Genomic DNA, 22,574 nt, shown 5'->3' with positions numbered 1-22,574 from the left:
TTTGAGATGGAATTCTGCTCTCATTGCCCAGGCTGGAGTGCAATGGCTCACTGCAGCCTCCGCCTCCCGGGTTCAAGGAATTGTCCTGTCTCAGTCTCCCGAGTAGCTAGGATTACAGGCAGGCACCACCACAGCTAGCTAATTTTGTATTTTTAGTAGAGATACGGTTTCTCCATGTCGGTCAGGCTGGTCTCGAACTCCTGACCTCAGCTGATCGGCCCACCTCAGCCTCCCAAAGTGCTGGGATTACAGGTGTGAGCCACTGTGCCCGGCCACTAGGTAGTTTTTTTAAACCACAATTTTTTTTTCAACTAGGTCTCACCCCTATGATTTTAATTCTCTCATAGGGTTTGATACACTGTGCCTAATTCAGGTTTCTGCTGCTCTAGAAAGGCAAGCAATGTTATACTAGGACATACTGGGAGCAGTGAAGACACAATCACAAAATACCAGGAGATTTACAGGTTTTTCTCTGCCCAGAAAAGCCCCTAGACCCTGGGACATGTCCACCTACCATTCTGGCTGTCTGTTGAAGAGAGCACTGGAAGGATGGATATAGACCACCTGCTGGTCGATCAGCGTTCGGTAACCCTCCTGCGGGTCTTTCTTGGCAGCATTACGGAAGAACCCACTGCAGATGGCCTTCTGCACTCGGACTGTGGACTTGCCACAGGAAACAACATCCAGCTTGTGTCTATCAAGATGGGACAAAAGATGTGAGGCCACTCGGCTTTCACAGGTCTATTTTCCACAATGACAGTGCCCAACATGCCCATCTTGGGGTGCCCAGAGTAGTTACCAGGACTTTTCTTCCAACCCTAAGTGTACTACAGAGGCAGTTCTACACAGTGGGCAGATGGAGGCACTCAGAGACGGGTACTTTGTTTATACAGGTATTCAATTCCACAGTAATAATGTTCCAGAGGGTTGCAAACAAAAAGCATTTTTTCAACAACTAACAAATAATCTTCCTCTTAGGAACTTTCTGAGGTAATTCTCAGTCATACCCTTGCTTAGGGAGAAGGAATATAACAAAGATGGAAAAGCTGGAGGAAAAGGGTTATGTGAGGACCAAAAGAAAAGGTGCCTATAGCTTTACAGGTACACACAGAGATGAATGGACAGGATACTCAAAGTGGTTCAACTCAAACATGGAGTGTCATCAGATTCTGGCTTACCTATCCATTATGCCTAACATCTGCTTGCGAATGTCCTGGGCCCGGCGCAGGGAACGAGCCTGGATAAAGTTCTCATAGCACCATGGGTTGGAGAACTTGTTGTTCTTCCAGGAGTTGTACACAGCTAGCAGGGTGAGGTGGTCCCCTTCAGTCTGGTGGAATTTGGCCTTCTTCTGATCTGCAAGGGCTTGTTTATCCTGCCAAGCAGTGGGACAGAGGAACATTTCTGATTCAACAGCTACTAACTGAACATGGAGCAATTCTAGGGAGGCTTACAAGACCCTATCAAAAGTGTCCACATCAGGCTAGGCATGATGGCTCAGGCCTGTAATCCCAGCACTTTGGGAGGCTGGGGCAAGAGAATCACTTGAGGCCGGGAATTTGAGACCAGCCTGGCCAACATGGTACAATCCTGTCTCTTACTAAAAATATAAAAATCAGCAGGGCATGGTGGCGCACGCCTGTAATCCCAGCTGCTCTGGAGGCTGAGGCAGGAGAATCGCTTGAACCCGGGAGGTAGAGATTGCAAGATCATTCCACTACACTCCAGCCTGGGCAACAGAGTGAGACTCCATCAAAAAAAAAAAAAAAAAAGTCCACATCAAGCATTGGAATGGTAACAGGCCAACTACCCCAACTTCACAGCACCCCCATCTAAACTGGATCTGAACTTCCTACCTTGGGCCTATAGAAGACGTTCTGCACAGACAACATGGATACAATGGTCAGCATTTCCTCACTGCAGCCCAGATGCACAGACATGATGAGCATTTTGCATAGCATTGGCTCCAGAGGGAACTCTGCCATCTAGAGGGAGAAAAAAAACTACAACTGCTTCCCTGTGGAAGACACATTCGGATTCACCATAGCAAGACCTTGGTCAGAGTGGGTAACAACACAGATTTTCCCAAAGCATAATGATGCCTTGGGATGCCTTTCACTATCAGAAGAATGCTGTTGTTTATTATTTTCCCAAATAAACTCCAACAGGATGTATGTGACCAAGCACATAACTACTGCCAGGGTAGGTGAGAATTTTGCAGATGCCATTTCTAATTAAGGCCACATTCAGTAATACATCCTGAGGCAAAATTAACTGTGAACAGAACACCTTTTTGTATAAAGAAGAAACAGTTTAAAGTGATAGTGGAGAAATTCAGGTTAAAAAAAAACATTTAGAATTCTACTCAAAGCTTATCCATGGCCTCAGCCTGATTTTGTACAGACCGAAGGATGTGAAAGGCTGACCAGGGAATCTGCCCAAAAGCACAGGAAGTTAAGTCTGTCCTTTACCCGGCGGCCCAAGCGAGTAAGCAGGCCCTCGTCATCCAGGGCTCCCAGTGTGTACAGCTGCTCCATGGCTGTGATCAAAGTTTCCATTGGTGGGGCATCCATGAAATCAAAGGACAGCAGATCATTGATACCCATGGCCTAGAACAGAAAGGAAGAAGGCATGTGATAAGAGGGTCAGTCTAGCCAGTGTCAGCATGTGGGGAAGCTACTTCTTACTTTATTTCTCATTTCTTCAATTGCAATTAGGAAGCCACTGGTGAGATTGGTGATAACTTCCAGGGCTGGGCCACATAAAACTCAGACCACTATAATAGAAAGCACATACTTGAGACAGAGTCTCACTCTTGTCGCCCAGGCTGGAGTGCAGTGGCCCAATCTCAGCTCACTGCAACCTCCACCTCCTGTGTTCAAGCGATTCTCCTGCCTGAGCATCCCAAGTAGCTGGGATTACCGGCACCCGCCATCATGCCCAGCTAATTTTTGTATTTTCAGTAGAGATGGGGTTTTACCATATTGGCTGGGCTGGTCTTGAACTCCTGACCTCAAGTGATCCGCCTGCCTCAGCCTCCCAAAGGAAAGCACATACTTTCTCAGGAAACTTTTTGAAAATACTCTCTCAGTTGGGCATGGTGGCTCACACCTGTGAGCCAAGGAGGGAGAATTGCTTGAGCCCAGAAGTTGAGACCAGCCTGGGCAACATGACAAAATGTCTTCAAAAAAAAAAAAAAAAAAAACAAGCCTAACACTCTCTCAAAATGACAGTACATACAACTCAACAACAAAAGGACAAACAACTCAATTTAAAAAATAGGCAAAGAGCTTGAATAGATATTTCTTCAAAGAAGATACACAAATGGCCAACAAGCACATAAAAAGATGTACAACATCAGTAGTAATTAAGGAAATACAAATCAAAACCACAATGAGATATCACTTCATACCCACTAGGATGCCTATAACTTTTTTAAAAAACAGAAACTAACAAATGTCAGTGAGGATAGGAGACATGGGAAACCTCATGCATTGCTGGTGGGAATGTAAGATGAGGTAGCCACTGTAGAAGAGTTTGGTGGTTCCTTAATAGGCTAAATATAGAATTAGCACATGACCCAGCAATTACACTTCTACGTATATATCCAAAAGAACTGAAAGCAGACTCAAACAGATACCTGCACACTAATGTTCACAGCAGCATTACTGATAATAGCCAAAAGGTAGAAACAATCTAAATGTCCATCTGCTGATGAATGGATAAACAAAATGTGGTATATACATACAACAGAATACTATTCACCCTTAGAAAGGAATGAAATAAATGGATAAACCTTTAAAATAACATGAATAAATCTTGAAAACATTATTCTAAGGGAAACAGGTCAGATACAAAAGAGTATTGTATGATTCCACTTAAATGAGGTTATCTAGAATAGACAAATTCAGAGAGGCAGAAAGTAGAAGAGTAGTTACCAACGGATATAGAGGGAGGGGGAAAGGGGAGTTACGGTTTAATGGGTACAGAGTTTCTGTTTGGGACAATGAAAAGTTGTGGAAATGGATGTTGGTGATGGTTGTACAACATTGTGAATGTATTTAATGCCACTGAATTGTATAGTTTAAAAAGGTTACAATAGTAAATGTCGCTATGTATTTTACAATAATAATAATAATATAGTCTACCAGCTTGTCCTGTCTCTTGCATACATCATCTCTACTACACATCTATGAGGGACCTCGTACCATGTTAGGTGGGAGGGATATAAAGATGGCCAAGATATGACCCCTGCTTTCAGAGAGTTCATACTGGGTGAGAACTATGTTCACAACACCACCACAGTACAATCTACACGCCTGGCACGTAGCAGGTGTTCAATACATTAGTTAATTTGATGAATAAAAGAAACGACTCAATGATGCACAATTCAATTGTGTATAAAGTGTGATGTGGTAGGACCTAAGCTTTCTATTTCTTTCTCATAAAGTGATCGTGACCATAAACACAGCAGGTGTTCAATAAATGTTTATTGTGTGAATAATAACTATGAGGAATTATGTTAGCAATCATCAAGCACTGTGCCAAGTGCCTTTACCTACATTATCTCACTTATCTTTCCAACAAATACTATTAACAGCCCCCTTTTCAGAGGATAACACAGAGCAGAGGGCAAAGTAAATAAACTTGCCCAAAGTCACACAGTTTGGAGCTGAAGTCCGAGCCACAGATGCCTCTCTGTTGGCACTCCAGAGACTGGAGCACGTTTCTTTTTTCTTTCCAAAGCTCTGTTTTAGCCTCTTTTACAGGGAATAAATAATAAATGACAACAGAGCACTCTGCACCAGAATGTGCTAGGGCTCCAGGGTAGCATCAGTGTCGGGGGAAACGCCATCAGCTGGGAAATTACTCATACGGCTCCTCCTGCCAAAAGAATGAAGTCCTCACTGGGGACTGAGAGAGGAAGAACAATGATTCAGAATGAAAACCAAGTCCCTCAGAGCCAGTCTGAAATCTGTACTGACAGTTCCCTTGCAAAGTTTTTGAACAGGGTTTTTTTCTCTCGTTCTAAAAGAACAGAATTGGATCTGAGCGCTAAAGTGGTTGAGGTTAGGTGTGTTTGTCCACAGTTTGGCATTGATTATATTTTTCTAATTTCCTTTTAGAAAAATGCTCCTAACTAGAACCTTTTACAACCTAATATCCTGCTGGCTGTTATGGTAAGAAAAAATGTGTGTTCACAGCAGACATGCCAACTTAGCCCCAGACCTGCCGTGAGAGGCTGTTATCAGAGCCATTTGCATTTCACTCAAAGGGACTGGTTTCATGAGGTTACTAAAGTATTTAACAAGGTTCATAAAACTGAGATTCATTTATGAAGGCCAGGATTGGACTGTTCCACCAACCCATTCTAACAAGACAGTGATTTCTACCTTGAGTGACAGCACTGTGCTTGCTAAGTTGGTTCTCTGGATTTCCGGCACGTTTGTGGTCAGCATTTCATCTCGGTAGGCACGTTCTGTGTACAGCCTGTAACACTTTCCTGGGCCTGTTCTCCCAGCTCTGCCAGCTCGTTGCTTTGCCTGAGCCTAGAGGGGTGGGAATATAAAAGCAAACTATCTGTTAAACACTGCTTAACAGCTTTATCCAGGATATCTGTTAAAAGGGGGACAATTAGCAACCGGCAAAATCAGGAATGGGGTTGATTTCACTTCCTTTGGGACCACTTCCAAGATTGCCAATGCTCTTATCTTCCCCTCTCCATATGCAGCACTTTGGGGAAGTTTGTTCAAGGGAGGCAATACAAGCAGGGTTAATGGAAGAAATATTATACAGATCTCAGACATATATCTTCAAAACAGTGTGGCACAATATAAAAGAGAAAGCATAAAACAAGATGACAGAACACCATCCCCACAGTTATGACCAAAAATGTAAGTGAAATAAATAAATTATGTCAATCATACCAATGATGACTCTGCAGTCATTTTAAAAATCATGTTTGCAGGCCAGGCATCATGGCTCACACCTATAATCCCAGCACTTTGGAAGGCCAAAGTGGGCAGATCGCCTGAGCCCAGGAGTTCGAGACCAGCCAGGGCAGTATGTTGAAACTCCATCTCTACAAAAAATACAAAAATTAACCTGGTGTGGTGGCTCACACCTGTAGTCCCAGGATTCAGGAGGCTCAGATGCGAGGACCACCTGAGCCTGGGGAGGTCGAGGCTGGCTGCAGTGAGCCGTGATCACATCACTGCACTACAGCCTGGGCAACAACAGAGACTGACCCTGACTCAAAATAAAAAATAAAAATAAAAATCATGTTTGCAATGTTAAATGACAGAAGAAAATGTTCACTCACGTTAAATGCAAAATGCAAGTTACAAAACAACATAAAATAATTTTATAAAAAGTCTTTCTATATCAACTACTAGAAGGAAATGACTAGGGGAAAAAAACCCTAAAATGTTAACAGTGGCTAACTCTGATAGTAGGCTTGCAGATGAGGTCTATTTTCTTTAGACTTTACCAAATATTGAACATGTATTATTCTAATGGGAAAATTAAATACTCAAAAAAACATACAAAACTGCATATTTACTTGACTACTAAAATTGCAACCATGAAAGAAATAAACATGAAAAAAGACAGGAATGAAAAACAGCAAAATGATGACAGTGGAGGTAGTAGGATGATGGGTAAATTCTTTTCTTCTATTTTTCAAAAATAGTATAACACTACTTCAAAAACACCAATTTTTTTTATTTAAAAAAAAAATGTAGTCTAGCCATAGGTTGCTAGGAAACCATGAATAGCAATCTGAAGAGGGCCGTTTTCTGACAAAACCATCTGTTGTTACAAACAGTACCAGGATTTACAAATTACTATGCCAGCTCCAAACCAAAAGATGGGTTATGAAAGGACAACTAACCACACAAATCCAGGCAGCAATCACACACAGTGACTGGATTCTACAGCATTCTACAGATGTCTCTCTCCAAATCAGGACAGGCATGTGTAATTAATTTTTTGATAACCATCACCCTGACAAGTAGTATAGAGCATACAAGCTGGAGCCAGCTACCCAGGTTTAAATCTTGGCTCCACTAGCTCTGTGATGTTAGGCAAGTCACCTAACCCCTGTGCCTCAGGCTCCTCATCTGTGAAAATAATATCTACCACATAGGATCAATGCAAGAATGCACTGAGTCAATGCATGCATCTAGTACGTTAAGTACTAAAAGTGTTTGCTATTATTGGGCTGGGCATGGTGGCTCACGCCTGTAATCCCAGCACTTTGGCAGGCCAAGGCAGGTGGATCATGAGGTCAGGAGATTGAGACCATCCTGGATAACAATGAAACCCTACCAAAAATACAAAAATTAGCTGGGCATGGTGGCATGCGCCTGTAGTCCCAGCTACTTGGGAGGCTGAGGCAGGAGAATCACTTGAACCCAGGAGGCAGAGGTTGCAGTGAGCCGAGATCGCACCATTGCACTCCAGTCTGGGCTACAGAGCGAGGCTCCATCTCAAAAAAAAAAAAAGTGTTAGCTATTATTATTACTTAAGTTCAAAATAAAAATAGCCTTATGGCTTTCACAAATTATGAAAGTAATATATACCCACTGTAAAAGATTAAAACAACATATAAAAGTATAAAAGAAAATGCACATCACCTACTAGCACCACCCATAAATAATCTTGGCTAACATTTAGACTACATGCTTTCAATCTTTGGCATACCTCACTCACACACACTCTGTAGAAATGCTCACCATCTATTTTTAAATAAAAATTGGATTATATCATTCATGTTGTTTTGTAGGCTCACTTTTTCAAATAAAATATTATAGTTACATGCTTATGTCATTAAATATAGATACACACCACCATGTTAATGCCACCAATATTCTATGGCATGAATATACCATAATTTATTAAACTACTTCCCTTTTGGAATACATTTAGAATTTCTTCCAGGTTTCCCCGATATAAACAACGCTTCAATGAACATCCTTTTCCATTACCTTTGGACATGTAGTTAATCATTTCTAACTTTCAGATACATTCCTAAAAGCAGAACAGTTAGGTTAAAGAGATGAACCTTTAAGTTTTGGATATACTGTTGCCAAACTTCTCTCAAAAAAGTGATCGGTAATTCATTTTTAAATGTAATTTAGGCAGGAAATTACATTTTACCAAATTACCAAAAAACCAGAAAATCATGTAATTTATTATTATCTTAGATATCTATCTCGTAGCTAAGCAAACTATTTTAGAAAATAAAGTACTGATCTTTCCATCTAAAGTAGGTAATATAGGGTACTAGGATCCAAACATTTTTATGTTCTAGTTTTAATGGGGCATTTAAAAAATTATTATTATTATTTTAGAGACAGGGCCTTGCTCTGTTGCCCCCGCTAGAGTGTAGTGGCACTATTCTAGCTCACTGCAGCCTCAGATTCCTGGGCTCAAGTGATCCTCCCACCTCAGACTCTTAAGCAGCTGGGACCAGCGGCACATGCCACCATGCCAGGCTAATTTTTTTTTTATTATTTTTTGTAGTGACAGGGTCTTGCTATGTTGCCTAGGCTAGTTTAGAACCCCTGGCCTCAAGCAATCCTCCCCCTTCAGCATTCCAAAGTGCTGGGATTACAGGTGTGAGCCACAGTGTCTGGCCTTATGGGGGCATTTTAATGGTGAAATACTATTCTAAAGATTAAAAACCTCAAGGATCAATCAGACTTGGGGGATAAAAAAAGATTAAAAACAAATAACAAAAAACCCTTTTATCTCATGTCATTATAGTACCCAGTATCATAAAATTTCATCTTTGAAAACAATAAAGTTTGAAATATATAACCATAAAAAATTTCAGAAAGGCCCTAACCAGGATTATCAGGAAAACTATTGATACAAGCCATCATACCTGAGAAATAGGTGTTACCACGAGCTGGTCAATCCCTGTCTTGGAATTGTAAACTTTCTGCTTCACAAATCCTGGGTCCACCACATAGTAGATACCATCAATAGTCAGCGATGTCTCTGCAATATTGGTGGCAATCACAACCTGCAGGCAAGAGGGACAAAGCTAGAGTGAGGTGCCCAAGTATGAAATGGTTCTTCATACCCTGAGATATGAAATGGTTCTTCCGAACCCAGATATCTTCCCAAAGGAATATGTGGCTATCTCCCTCTCTAGATGGTTAAAATGACACTTAATCCCAGCTCAGCCTCCAACAGCAGAAGAGAGGTGCCTTCCGCTTAAGGGTTAAAGTTAGAAAAGGGATGGTACCTGAGAGGTGAGTGGAACAGGAAAAAGCTAAGGCCAATCAAAGCCAATTTCATTTGGTGCAAATAGCTACTGTATATCTCATTTTCTAGATCCAATGTTGATTACTACAATTTTAATTTTCTAGCACCCTGGGAAAGCAGAGATTTCCTGGCATCACATGTGCCAATGCAAAATGAGATTTTTCTTTCCCCTACCGAGATATCTGGACTAAAATATGGGCTGCTTGTATTTTGTGGAATATGTATGTGGAACAAGAGGGAGATTGCTTTTTTTACTGATCATAAAATGAACCAAGAGATGACACAGGAATTTCAGTTTGTTTGTGTGTAGCAGTCTATGTGATCTGGAGGATTATTAGTCTCAGCTTGGCACTGTCACTGTTCTTCCACCCAGAGGTTCAGCTAATAAAACACAACTGCTTGGAAAAATCATCACTGGGGGCACCGGAATATCACACATCATGCCAGCATCTTACTGGTCCTGAAAGGCTTCTACCTGCTACAGAACTACAGAAGCCCTGCTTAGAAAGAACTCTCATTATTAGGAATAGAATAGGGGAGAAATTCACCATCTTTCCACTCAAGTCTGCTCCTCCTTTCATGTTTCCCTCCTCAGTGACATCTTCCATCCAGTTGCCCAAGCCAGAAACCTGAGAGTCATGCCTGACTTCCCTCACCCTTCTCTCCTTTACCTGCTAGTACCCACCAAGCCACCATGCCTGGTTAATTTTTGTATTTTTAGTAGAGATTGGGTTTCACTATGTTGCCCAGGCTGGTCTTGAACTCCTGACCTCGTGATCCACCCACCTCGGCCTCCCAAAGTGCTGGGATTACAGGCGTGAGCCACCACGTCCGGCCAAGTCCATCTGCCTTCTACTCTTAGGTATATGTCCAAGAGAAATGAAAACATATGTCCACACAAAAACTTGGTTTTCTTTTTTGAGACAGGTTCTGGTTTGCTCTGTAGCCCTGGCTGGAGTACAGTGGTGTGATCATGGCTCATAGCAGCCTCACCCTCCCAGGCTCACGTGATCCTCCCACCTCAACCTCTTGAGTAGCTGGGACTACAGACATGCGCCACCACGCCTGGCTGATTTTTTTTTTTTTTGTAGAGATAGGGGTCTCACTATGTTGCCCAGGCTGGTCTTGAACTTCTGGGCTCAAAGGATCTTCCCACCTTGGCCTCCAAAAATGTTGGGATCTGCCAGGTGTGGTGGCTCATGCCTGTAATCCTAGCAATTTGGGAGGCTGAGGCGGGTGGATCATCTGAGGTCAGGTGTTCGAGACCAGTCAGGCCAACGTGGCAAAACTCTGTTTCTACTAAAAGAGGGACAAAATTAGCCGGGCATGGTGGTACATATCTGTAATCCCACTTACTCAGGAGGCTGAGGCAGAAGAATCACTTGAACCTGGGAGGCAGAGGTTGCAATGAACCGAGATCATGCCACTGCACTCCAGCCTGGATGACAGAGCAAGACTCTGTCTAAAAAAAAAAAAAAAAAAAAAAAAAATGCTGGGATCACAGGCATAAGCCACTGTGCCTGGCTTACACAAAAATTTGTAAACAAATGTTCACAGCAGCATAATTCAAGAAAGCCTAAAAGTGGAAATGACTCCAATATCTATCTTCTTCTTTCTTTTGAGATACTTTTGCTCATTGCCCAGGCGGGAGTGCAATGGCACGATCTTGGCTCATTGAAACCTCTGCCTCCTGGGTTCAGGTGATTCTCCTGCCTCAGCCTCCCAGGTAGCTGGGATTACAGGCACCCACCACCATGCCTGGCTAATTTTTGTATTTTTTTTTTTTTTTTTGAGACGGAGTCTCGCTCTGTTGCCCAGGCTGGAGTGCAGTGGCGCGATCTCGGCTCACTGCAAGCTCCGCCTCCCGGGCTTACGCCATTCTCCTGCCTCAGCCTCCCGAGTAGCTGGGACCACAGGCGCCCGCCACCTCGCCCGGCTAGTTTTTTGTATTTTTTAGTAGAGACGGGGTTTCACCGTGTTAGCCAGGATGGTCTCGATCTCCTGACCTCGTGATCCGCCCGTCTCGGCCTCCCAAAGTGCTGGGATTACAGGCTTGAGCCACCGCGCCTGGCCTAATTTTTGTATTTTTAGTAGAGACAAGGTTTCACCGTCTTGGCCAGGCTGGTCTTAAACTCCTGACCTCAAGTGATCCATCTGCCTCAGCCTCCCAAAGTGATGAACCTACAGGCGTGAGCCATTGCGCTCAGTTCCAATGTTCATCAACTGATAAATGGATAAACAAAATGTGTTGTGCCCATACAACAGAACGGTATTCAGCAAGAAAAAGAAATGAAGTACTGATACACACTACAATGTTGATGAACTCTGAAAACATGCTAAGTCTGGAAAAATTACTGGAAACAAGCCAGCCACAAATATATGATTTCATTTATATGAAATGTCTAGAATAGGCAAACCCACAGACATGGAAGGTATAGATTAGTAGTTTCCAAGGGCTGAGCAGAGGAGTAAATGGGGGTAGGAGGTGAATGCTAAAGGGTACAGCATTTCTTTTTAGGGAGACAAAATTGTTCTAAACACAATTGTGGTGATGGCTGCACAATTCTGTGAATATAGTTAGCCCTCTATATCTGCTGGTTCCCCATCTGTGGATTCAACCAATAGCAGATTAAAAACATTTGGGGAAAATACAACAATAAAAAATAATACAAATAAAAAATATAGTAAAACAACTACTTATATAGCATTTACACTGTATGAGGTATTATAGGTAACCTAGAGATAGTTTAAAGTATCACACAAGAAGATGTGCACAGGTTACATGCAAACACTATGGCATTTTATATAAGTGACTTGAGCATAGTTGGATTTTGGTATCCTCAGGAGTCCTGGAACCAAACCCCACATATCATGGGATAACTGTATGCTAAAAGCCTTTGAATTGTACACTTTAAAAGGGTAAATTCTGGCTGGGCGTGGTGGTTCACGCCTGTAACCCCAGAATTTTGGGAGGCTGAGGCGGGCGGATCATCTGAGGTCAGGGGTTCGAGACCAGCCTTACCAACATGGAGAAACTCTATCTCTACTAAAAATACAAAATTAGCCGGGCCTGGTGGCGCATGCCTGTAATCTCAGTTACTCGGGAGGCTGAGGCAGGAGAATCACTTGAACCTGGGCGAGGCAGAGGTTGTGGTGAGCCGAGATCGAACCATTACACTCCAGCCTTGGCAACAAGAGTGAAACTCTGTCTCAAAACAAACAAACAACCAACCAAAAAAAAAAAAACTGGTAAATTCCAATCTGGGCAACATGGCGAAACTGTGTCTCTACAAAAAAAAAAAAAATACAAAAATTGGCTGGGCACGGTGGTTCATGCCTGTAATCTCAGCACTTTGGGAGGCCGAGGCGGGTGGATCACATGAGGTCAGGAGTTCGAGACCAGCCCGGCCAACATGGGGAAACCCCATCTCTACTAAAAATACAAAAATTAGCCAAGCACGGTAGCAGGTACCTGTAGTCCCAGCTACTCGGGAGGCTGAGGCAGGGGAATCACTTGAACCTGGGAGGCAGAGGTTGCAGTGAGCCGAGATCGTGCCATTGCACTCCAGCCTAGGCAACAAGAGCAAAACTCCGTCTCAAAAAAAAAAAAAAAAAAAAATTAGCCAAGAATGGTGGCATACGCCTGTAGTTCCAGCTGCTTGGGAGGCTTAGGCAGGAGGATTACCTGAGTCTGAGAGGCGGAGGTTGTAGTGAGCTGAGATCACACCACTGCACTCTAGCTTGGGTGATAGAATGAGACCCCATCTCAAAAAAAAAAAAAAGAAAAGAAAAAAAAAGGTGTGGGGTTGGGGAGTTAATTGAAAGGTATGTAAACTATATCTCAATAAAACTGTTATTAAAAATATACCTACATCCATCTGTCTCCGTTCCTATTGTCTCATACACACAGTCATATACTTGGTTCCAGCCACTGGAACTATGCCATTCCCTGAACTGGCCCCTCTTGCTTGCCTCCAGGCCATCATAGACAGTTCTGTGTCCTCAGAATGCTTGTCCCCTTGCCTTTCTTTTTTTTTTTTTTTTTTTTTTTTGAGACAGAGTCTCGCTCTGTCGCCCAGGCTGGAGTGCAGTGGCCGGATCTCAGCTCACTGCAAGCTCCGCCTCCCGGGTTCATGCCATTCTCCTGCCTCAGCCTCCCGAGTAGCTGGGACTACAGGCGCCTGCCACCTCGCCCGGCTAGTTTTTTGTATTTTTTTAGTAGAGACGGGGTTTCACCGTGTTAGCCAGGATGGTCTTGATCTCCTGACCTCGTGATCCACCCGTCTCGGCCTCCCAAAGTGCTGGGATTACAGGCTTGAGCCACCGCGCCCGGCCGTCCCCTTGCCTTTCATGAGTTCTCCAGGACTACCTTAGATCCTTATTTCTCCTAAGAAGACAGGGTTGGGTGCTCCCACCTGGGTATCCAAGCATGAGTGGCATTTTCACACTATATGCTGAAAGTCTGTTGACTGGGGATGCCCCATAGCAGACAGAGGCCTGTTCTCACAATGCAGCTCCCATGTGTAGCCCAAAGCCTGGTAGATGCTCAAAAAATATTTGTCAAATGAAGAAGAAGAGGAAGAAGACGAGAGGTCACATACTAGGCCCTCATTCCTAAACAAATTGGTTGGACCAGTCTCTAAAACCTAACAAACAAGACTTACATACACTTTAAGCAATCCCTACTATGGCTGGCAGGTTGCACACAACACATGGTTTCAGGGCACATGGAAGCTTCATTTTTGCCCATGTTACCTTTCTGCTGCCTGGTGGAGCTGGGTCAAAGATTCGGGTCTGCATCTCACTGGGAAGAGCAGAGTACACTGGGAGGATAATTAACTCTGGAACATCAGGTCCCAGGGATTTCATTCTTTCATACAGGATCTCACAAGCAGTATCAATTTCTTCCTGACCAGTCAGGAAGACCAGGATATCACCTACGAGCAGAATAGAGCATTCATTTACTTTCTAACTGTGTGTGTATGTTCTATACAAAGGCTATGGTGATATTAATAAAACTTCAAATAACAGAACATACACATTCATATTCTGACCAGTAAGTAAACAATAGACAAACCAGTAAAAAAACAATTTATATATGACATTATAACCACCACCATTTCAAACATACAAACCTGAGGCTTGCAGAGAGATGAATATTTAGAAGGTGTTTTTAAAAAGATTAGCAAAAAAGAACCACATGAGGACTTTTGGGCTAAGAGGGAAAAAATTGCTTTTTCCCTTTACCTGGTGGCTCTGTTAAATGGATCTGCATAACAGTAATCAGGCTGGCATCCAGATAATCTGTCTCAGGTTCCTTTGTGTACAGTATTTCCACTGGATATGTTCGACCTGGGATGGTGAAAATGGGAGCTTCATAGAAGTATTGAGAAAACTTCACTGCATCCAAGGTGGCTGAGGTGACAATCAGCTTCATGTCCTGCCGTTTCTGAACTGTCTAAAGAGAAATATTATGTGGCTTACTGAAAAGGACCACCCAAAAAGACACAGATACTCAAATCCAACTCCCAGAATTCAGTTTCCAACAGGTAGAGGGGTCATTGAAGAGCATCTAGTTACCTTTTTCAACAATCCAAAGAGCACATCAGTGTGAATTGTCCTCTCGTGCGCTTCGTCCAACATGATGATCGCATACTGAGTGAGGTCAGGGTCAATCAAGCACTCTCTAAGCAACATCCCATCTGTCATGTACTTGATGACTGTTTCAGGGCTAGTGCAGTCCTCAAATCGAATGGTGTAGCCCACCTAAAGCAGAAGAGAAGGGGAAAACCTAGGATACAAATGTCTCCTCTTTCCAATCACCAGGGAAGATTTCAGCCCAGTCACTGTTACTCACAATCTTAATAATTTAATCAAGATGTACAGTAATTTCCTTATAGTAAGGTATGTCTTAGACTATACCCTCAATAGACTGATTATGACAGTGGGAACCCTCTCTCCCTCAGGAGAAACCTGAAAAAAGGCAGTATTATTAATATTTCCATTTGATAGGTTAAGAGATCTGGGCCTTTGTTTCTGGTATTTTTAGAGTGACTCCACTATCTACTTACCTCTTGGCCTAAGCAACAACCAAACTCCTCCGACACTCTTTTGGCCACTGACATAGCTGCCACTCTTCTGGGCTGGGTACACCCAATCTTGCCCCTGGAAGTGTAGCCTGCCTCTGCCAGGTACTGGGTGATCTGCGTTGTCTTTCCAGATCCTGTCTCACCAATAACAATCAGGATCTGATTGTCATGGACGGCCTGAAAGCAACAGAATATAAATATTGTCATTAAAATCTGCCAGAATATACATATGGTCATTAAACAGAATATAAATATGATCATTAAAATCTACATTACTCTGGAATAAAATAATTAATGACTACATTCTAACACCAAAGAAAAGGGGGATGTACCCATATGGTTAAAGAAGTCAACAATAAATTTAAAAGATAAATAAAAAGTGTTCCTTTCCCCTGTAACTCCCAAATTTCTAGTATCTTTCCCCAAAAATTATTTCTTATTTCTACATTGTTTGTAACACCCAAGGATTACAATCAACTATGGTTCTATGGATATAGGACTAGTTAAATAAACCACAGCCTATCCAAATAATAGAAAAGGCTTTTTTTCTTTCTTTCTTTTTTTTTGTTTGAGATGAAGTCTCACTGTGTCGCCCATGCTGGAGTGCAGTGGCATGATCTCAGCTCATTGCAACCTCCACCTCCCAGATTCAAGTGATTCTCCTGCCTCAGCCTCCCAAGTAAATGGGACTGCAGGCACCCATCAGCACGCCCGGCTAATTTTTGTATTTTCAGTAGAGATACGGTTTCACCATGTTGGCCAGATTGGTCTTGAACTCCTGACCTCAGGTGATCTGCCTGCCTTGGCCTCCCAAAGTGCTGGGATTACAGGCATGAGCCACTATACCTGGCCTGGCAATTTTTTTTTTTTTTAAATAAGGCCAGGCGCAGTGGCTCAAGCACTTTGGGAGGCCGAGGAGGGAAGATTGCTTGAGTCCAGGAGTTCAAGACTAGCCTGGACAGTATAGTGAGACCACATCTCTACAAAAATACAAAAAACTGGCTAAGCATGATGGTGCATGCCTTGCAGTCCCAGTTACTTGGGAGGCTGAAGTGGGAAGATCACTTGAGACCAGGAGGTAGAGGTTGCAGTGAGCTGAGATCATGCCACTGTATTCCAGCCTGCACAAAGCGAGACTCTGTCACACACATGCACACACACACACATACACACAAAATTTCTGAGATATACCATTAAGTGGAAAAAGCAAGATGTAGAACAGTGTATATATCACTGTCACCTATAAACACATATAGTACGCTTATAAAATGTGTGCGTGTGTGCATATATTTGTACTTGTTTTATACATATAAGATATTGTTGAAAGGATTCACTGGAAACTAGTAAACCTGATTACCTCAAGGAAGGCTCGGTGGTCTTAAAATCAGAATTCCAGAATATAGAGTACCAAAGCAAAGGCCTTGCCCATGTGAGTTTATTGGCTGAGTATCCTCGTTTTTAATTACTGACCAGAGCTGTTGGTCCATGTAACATAATACTCTGCCCACCTGGAACTTTTCTAGGGTCCCCAGGAAAAAGAAAATATACAGACATATACATACATATGTGTGTCTATACACGCACACACACAAATATTTGTGATACAGGGTCTCACTCTGTCGCCTAGGCTGGAGTGCAGTGGTGTGATTGCAGTTCACTGTGGCCTCGACCTCTCAGGCTCAAGCAATCCTCTTATCTCAGCCTCCCGAGTGGCTGGGACTACAGGCATGGACTACCACACCCAGGTAAATTTTTTTTTTTTTTTATTATTATTAGACAGAGTCTCACTCTGTAGCCAGGCTGGAGTGCAGCAGCACAATCTCAGCTCACTGCAACCTCCGACTCCCTGATTCAAGCGATTCTCCTGCCTCAGCCTCCTGAATAGCTGGGATTACAGGCATGCACCACCATGCCCAGCTAATTTTTTGTATTTTTAATAGAGACGGGGTTTCACCATGTTGGCCAGGATGGCCTCGAACTCCTGAACTCGTGATCTGCCCACCTTGTCCTCCCAAAGTGCTGGATTACAGACGTCAGCCACCACGCCCCGCCGAATTTTTTATTTTTGTAGAGACAGGTCTCCCTATGTTGCCCAGGCTGGTTTCAGACTCCTAGGCTCAAGTGATCCTCCTGTGCCTTGGCCTCCAATGTGCTGGGATTATAGGCATGCACTATCGTGCTCGGCCCCATTTTTTAAAAAAGTATTTAGAAAGTTTTCTCCTTATTTCTTAACCCCTTTGGATGAGCCACTTCAAGGAGGCACATATTTGTCCTGTTAGTTTCAATTTTAAAATATCCCTCTTTTAGAAAACAACCCTACTGCCCACCAATACATCACAAAAGTCTTCTCACCTGGACCAACTGCTCCTTCAGTTTGTAGATTGGCAGGCTCTCCCTTTGCTCAAGGATTGACATCTGGGTCTTTTTCCCATAAGAGGCTTTATTGCCCCCAAAGGCATGCTTCTTCCACTCGGGAATATCATTGGGCATCATCCCAATACCCCGCATGTTGGCAGCAATCTGTCTGCCTTCCGCTGGAAAGGAAAACAGGCAACTTAGTATTGTCCTCAAGCTACCTCAAGATGTGCCAGAGAAAAAAATAAAATGGCAGGTGGGCACTGAACATGGAGCATCTCTATTCAGCGACCCGTGATCAAAAGTACTCAAAGAAACAAATTAATGTGAAAAAAAGAATATAGAAGGGGCAGCAGGGAGTGGGAAAGAGACTGTAACAAGTGGTGCTACACACCTGTGATGTCAGAAAAAAGGTTAGCTGAGAGAAGTGAAGACCTGATTGACACTGGAATTTTTTTTTTTTTTTTCTGAGACGGAGTCTCGCTCTATTGCCCAGGCTGGAGTGCAGTGGCCGGATCTCAGCTCACTGCAAGCTCCGCCTCCCGGGTTTACGCCATTCTCCTGCCTCAGCCTCCCGAGTAGCTGGGACTACAGGCGCCTGCCACCACGCCCGGCTAGTTTTTTGTATTTTTAGTAGAGACGGGGTTTCACCATGTTAGCCAGGATGGTCTCGATCTCCTGACCTCGTGATCCGCCCGTCTCGGCCTCCCAAAGTGCTGGGATTACAGGCTTGAGCCACCGCGCCCGGCCTGAATTTTTTTTTTTTAGGTAGGGTCTTGCTCTGTCATCCAAGTGAGTGGGAGTGCAGTGGCACAATCCTGGCTCATTGCAGCCCCGACCTCCAGGGCTCAAGCGATCCTCCTGCCTCATTTTTAAATGTTTTTTGAAGAGAAGAGGTCACTCTATGTTGCCAGGCTGGTCTCGAACTCCTGGGCTAAAGCAATCCATCCATCTCACCCTCCCAAAGTAATGGAATTACAGACGTGGCCACCATGCCCAGCACTCTCCCCTTTTTAAATAACTGCTACATTGAGATGTAATTCACAAACCATGTCACACTTTTCTTTCTTTCTTTTTTTTTTTTTTTGAGACAGGGTCTTGCTCTGTTGCCCAGGCTGGAGTGTAGTGGCGCAATCATGGCTCACTGCAGCCCCAAATTCCTGGGCTCAAGAAATCCTCTCTCCTTGGCCTCCCAAAGTGCTGAGATTATAGGTGTGAGTCACCAAGCCTGGCCTCCATGTCACTCTTTTTAAGTGTTTAACTCAGTGTTTTACTGTATATTCATAAAGCTGTGCAACTATCCCCACTATCTAATTTTAGAACATTTTCATCATCCCCAAAAAAACTCCGTACCCATTAGCAGTTACTCCCCATTCCTCCCTTTTCCTTCCCCTTGGCAACCATTAGTCTACTTTCTATATCTACGGGTTTACCTATTCTGGATATTTCTGTTGTGGTCTGTTGTGCCTGGCTTCTCTCAGATTAATTTTTTCTTTTTTTTGACAGGGTCTGGTTCCCAGGAGGTTGGAGTGCAGTGGCGAGATCTCAGCTCAGCAATCTCTACCTCCTGGGCTCAAGCAATCCTCCCATGTTAGCCTCCTGAGTAGCTGGGACTACACGTGCATGTCACCACACCCAGCTAATTTTTTTTTTTTGAGATGGAGTTTCGCTCTTGTTGCCCAGGCTGGAGTACAATGGCATGATCTTGGTTCACTGCAACCTCCACCTCCTAGGTTCAAGCGATTCTCCAGCCTCAGCCTCCCCAGTAGCTGGGATTACAGGTGTGCTCCACCATGTCTGTTAATTTTTCTATTTTTAGTAGAGATGGGGTTTCACTATGTTGGCCAGGCTGGTCTCAAACTTCTGACCTCAGGTGATCCACCTGCCCCAGCCTCCCCAACTGCTGGGATTACAGGCTTGAGCCACCACGCCCGGCCTAATTTTTGTATTTTTTGCAGAGACGGGGTTTCACCACATTGCCCAGCCTGGTTTCAAATTTCTGGACTCAAGCGATCTGCCCACCTCAGCCTCCCAAAGTGCTGGGATTACAGGTGTAAAACCACCTTGCCCAGACCTAGCTTATATTTTCAAGGTTCACCTTGGAATTGTGGCTTGAGGAGCAAAAAAAATGAGCAGAATTTTAGTGGCTCTCTAGAATATGCAAACATTTTACAAATTTGATGCCAAAAGCTGGATATGAAAAAATACTTGTGCCTACTAACTAAATAAGTGAGCTTTGGCAGAGGTCAAAGGAGGGTCACGGAGAACATTTCACTAAAGGGTAAAAGGGAATGAATGGGTTTATTCTGAGGAAATGGAAGATGATATTGTTAAACAATGAATGAATATTTCCAACCTTCTACTTTAAATCTAATATTTTGGTTTTTATTTTTGTTGTTTTTAAAAATTTAATTTTAAAATGGAGACAAGGGCTGGGCACGGTGGCTCACCAGTAATCCCAGCACTTTGGGAGGCTGAGGCGGGCAAGATCACTGGAGGTCAGGAGTTCGAGACCAGCCTGACCAACATGGTGAAACCCTGTCTCTACCAAAAATACAAAAAAAATTACTCGGGCATGGTGGCGGGGGCCTGTAGTCCCAGTTACTTGGGAGGCTGAGGCAGGAGAATCGCTTGAACCTGGGAGGCAGAGGTTGCAGTGAGCCGAGACTGCACCACTGCACTACAGTTAGGGCAACACAGTGAGACTCCATCTCAAAATAAAATAAAATAACATAACATAAAATACATAACATTAACTTAACATAAAATAAAATAAAATAAAAAAGAGACAAGGTCTTACTAGGTTGCCCAGACTGGTCTTGAACTCCTGGCCTCAAGCAATTTTCCTGCCTCAGCCTCCCAAAGTGTTGGAATTACAGGCGTGAGCCATCATGTCGAACCTAATCTAATATTTAAATCTTTATTACATGCAGCCAAACTGATATCTAAATTAACACAATTCTCAAACTTCTGTCTCCAGCCCAGACCTCTATTCTGAGCTCTCATACTCAATTCTACACTGGATACCTCAACCTAAGATGTCCTCTAGTTGTCTCAGATACAAGTCCAAAACGGAATTCACCATCTTTCCCCACAAACCCATTTCTCCTCCGGTGTTCCCATCATTCATCCTAGTGCTCATACCAGAAACCTGGAAGTTATCTTTGACGATTCCTGATGCCCCACATTCAACGAATCACTTTTCTCACGTACATCCCTCCTCTTTGCTACCTCCATGTTCAAGCCACCATCCTCTCTCTTCTGAATTATTAGAAAAGCTTCCTAAATCATCACATGTGCCCCATCCAACTCATTCTGCAGGGCAGCCTGAATCATCCTTTGGAAATGCAACTCTCGTCATACCATGTGCCAGCTGAGAACTTTCAACATCTGGCCAGATGCGGTGGCATCTCAGCAATTTGGGAGGTCGAGGTGAGTGGATCACCTGAGGTTGCGAGTTCAAGACCAGCCTGACTAACATGGAGAAACCTCATCTCTACTAAAAATACAAAAAATTAGCTAGGCGTGGTGGTGCATGCTTGTAATCCCAGCTACTTGGGAGGCTGAGGCAGGAGAATCGCTTGAACCAGGGAGGTGAAGGTTGCAGTGAGACGAGATTATGCCACTGCACTCTAGCCTAGGCAACAAGAGCAAAACTCCATCTCAAAACCAAAAACAACAGCAACAACAAAAGAACTTTTCAACATCTCCCAGTGCTGTAAGAATTGAGCCCAGATTCCTAATGCCACCTACAAAGCCCTGGTCCAATGCTCTTATCTCATCCCCTACCAATGCCCCTTGCTCTCTCTATTCCATCCACACAGGCTTCCTTTCAGTTCCTTCTTTCCCACCCCACAAACCCAACACGGGCTACTCCTCAGGCTAGAACACACCTCCCAACTTCCATCCAATCCCCACTTGACAGACTGAGTCCCATTTATCCTTTGGGTCTCAATTTCCCCAGGGAAGTGACCCACCACAGTCAATTACACTGCCTGTACTTCTTCACATAGCACTGATCATAATTTAATTATTTGGTAATTATTTAATTAACATCAATTTCCCCGACTAAGCTGTAGTGTCTAAAAGCAGGGGTCGTATCTGTTTAATTCACATCTGTATCTCCAATTGCCAAACACAAATTAAATTAGTAAGTATTTGTTATGACTACATATAGTAGTTAAAATTTCTGCACAAAGAAATATATGAAAAAGGAAGTTTCAAAGCTGTATTATCTTTAGAATAAATTTTTTTTTTTTTTTGAGATGGAGTCTCACTCTGTCGCCAGGCTGGAGTGCAGCGGCACAATCTCAGCTCACTACAACCTCCACCTACAGGGTTCAAGCGATTCTCCTGCCTCAGTCTCCTGAGTAGCTGGGACTACAGGCATACACCACCATGCCCGGATAATTTTTTGTATTTTTAGTAGAGACGGGGTTTCACCATGTTGGCCAGGATGGTCTCGATTTCCTGACCTCGTGATCCACCTGCCTTGGTCTCCCAAAGTGCTGGGATTACAGGTGTGAACCACCGTGCCCGGCTATAGTAGAATTTTTTAAGTTATTCAGAAGAAAAACTCAGTCTAATGATTTGACCATGGCTATTAAAACATTTTTGGTTTTAAACAAGTGTTTAAGAAAAAAACCAAACATGCTCTAACTGAAGTGAAAAACCAAGGGTAAATTATTTTTTCGAGACGGAGTGTCATTCTATCACCCAGGAGGGAGTACACTGGCCTGATCTCAGCTCACTGCAACTTCCACCCCTGGGTTCAAGCGATTCTCCTGCCTCAGCCTCCTGAGTAGCTGGGATTACACATGTATGCTACCACGCCCGGCTAATTTTTGTATTTTT

General features: G+C 43.4%; 1 protein-coding gene across 3 annotated transcripts in view; it reads right to left on the bottom strand.

Annotated features, from left to right (window-relative positions):
* The window catches only part of DHX8 (DEAH-box helicase 8), a 44,823-nt gene that overhangs the window by 4,050 nt on the left and 18,199 nt on the right, over positions 1–22,574 (bottom strand). For 2 of the 3 annotated variants that reach the window (XM_003913135.5, XM_021929252.2), the window contains 11 exons: positions 17,718–17,899; positions 15,348–15,542; positions 14,857–15,042; positions 14,524–14,734; positions 14,032–14,213; positions 8,891–9,031; positions 5,394–5,549; positions 2,472–2,609; positions 1,857–1,985; positions 1,179–1,375; positions 515–694 (listed from right to left, as the gene is read on the bottom strand). In XM_003913135.5, the coding sequence (XP_003913184.3) occupies positions 515–694; positions 1,179–1,375; positions 1,857–1,985; positions 2,472–2,609; positions 5,394–5,549; positions 8,891–9,031; positions 14,032–14,213; positions 14,524–14,734; positions 14,857–15,042; positions 15,348–15,542; positions 17,718–17,899 (1,897 nt within the window). The remainder of the gene's footprint in view (positions 1–514; positions 695–1,178; positions 1,376–1,856; positions 1,986–2,471; positions 2,610–5,393; positions 5,550–8,890; positions 9,032–14,031; positions 14,214–14,523; positions 14,735–14,856; positions 15,043–15,347; positions 15,543–17,717; positions 17,900–22,574) is intronic. The other variant, XM_021929251.2, reaches the window with a different exon arrangement.

Source organism: Papio anubis, unplaced genomic scaffold, assembly GCF_008728515.1.
Source record: "Papio anubis isolate 15944 unplaced genomic scaffold, Panubis1.0 scaffold118, whole genome shotgun sequence".
NCBI lineage: Eukaryota > Metazoa > Chordata > Mammalia > Primates > Cercopithecidae > Papio > Papio anubis.
The sequence above is the reverse complement of the archived record's forward strand: the minus strand, read 5'-3'. Positions and strand labels throughout refer to the sequence as shown.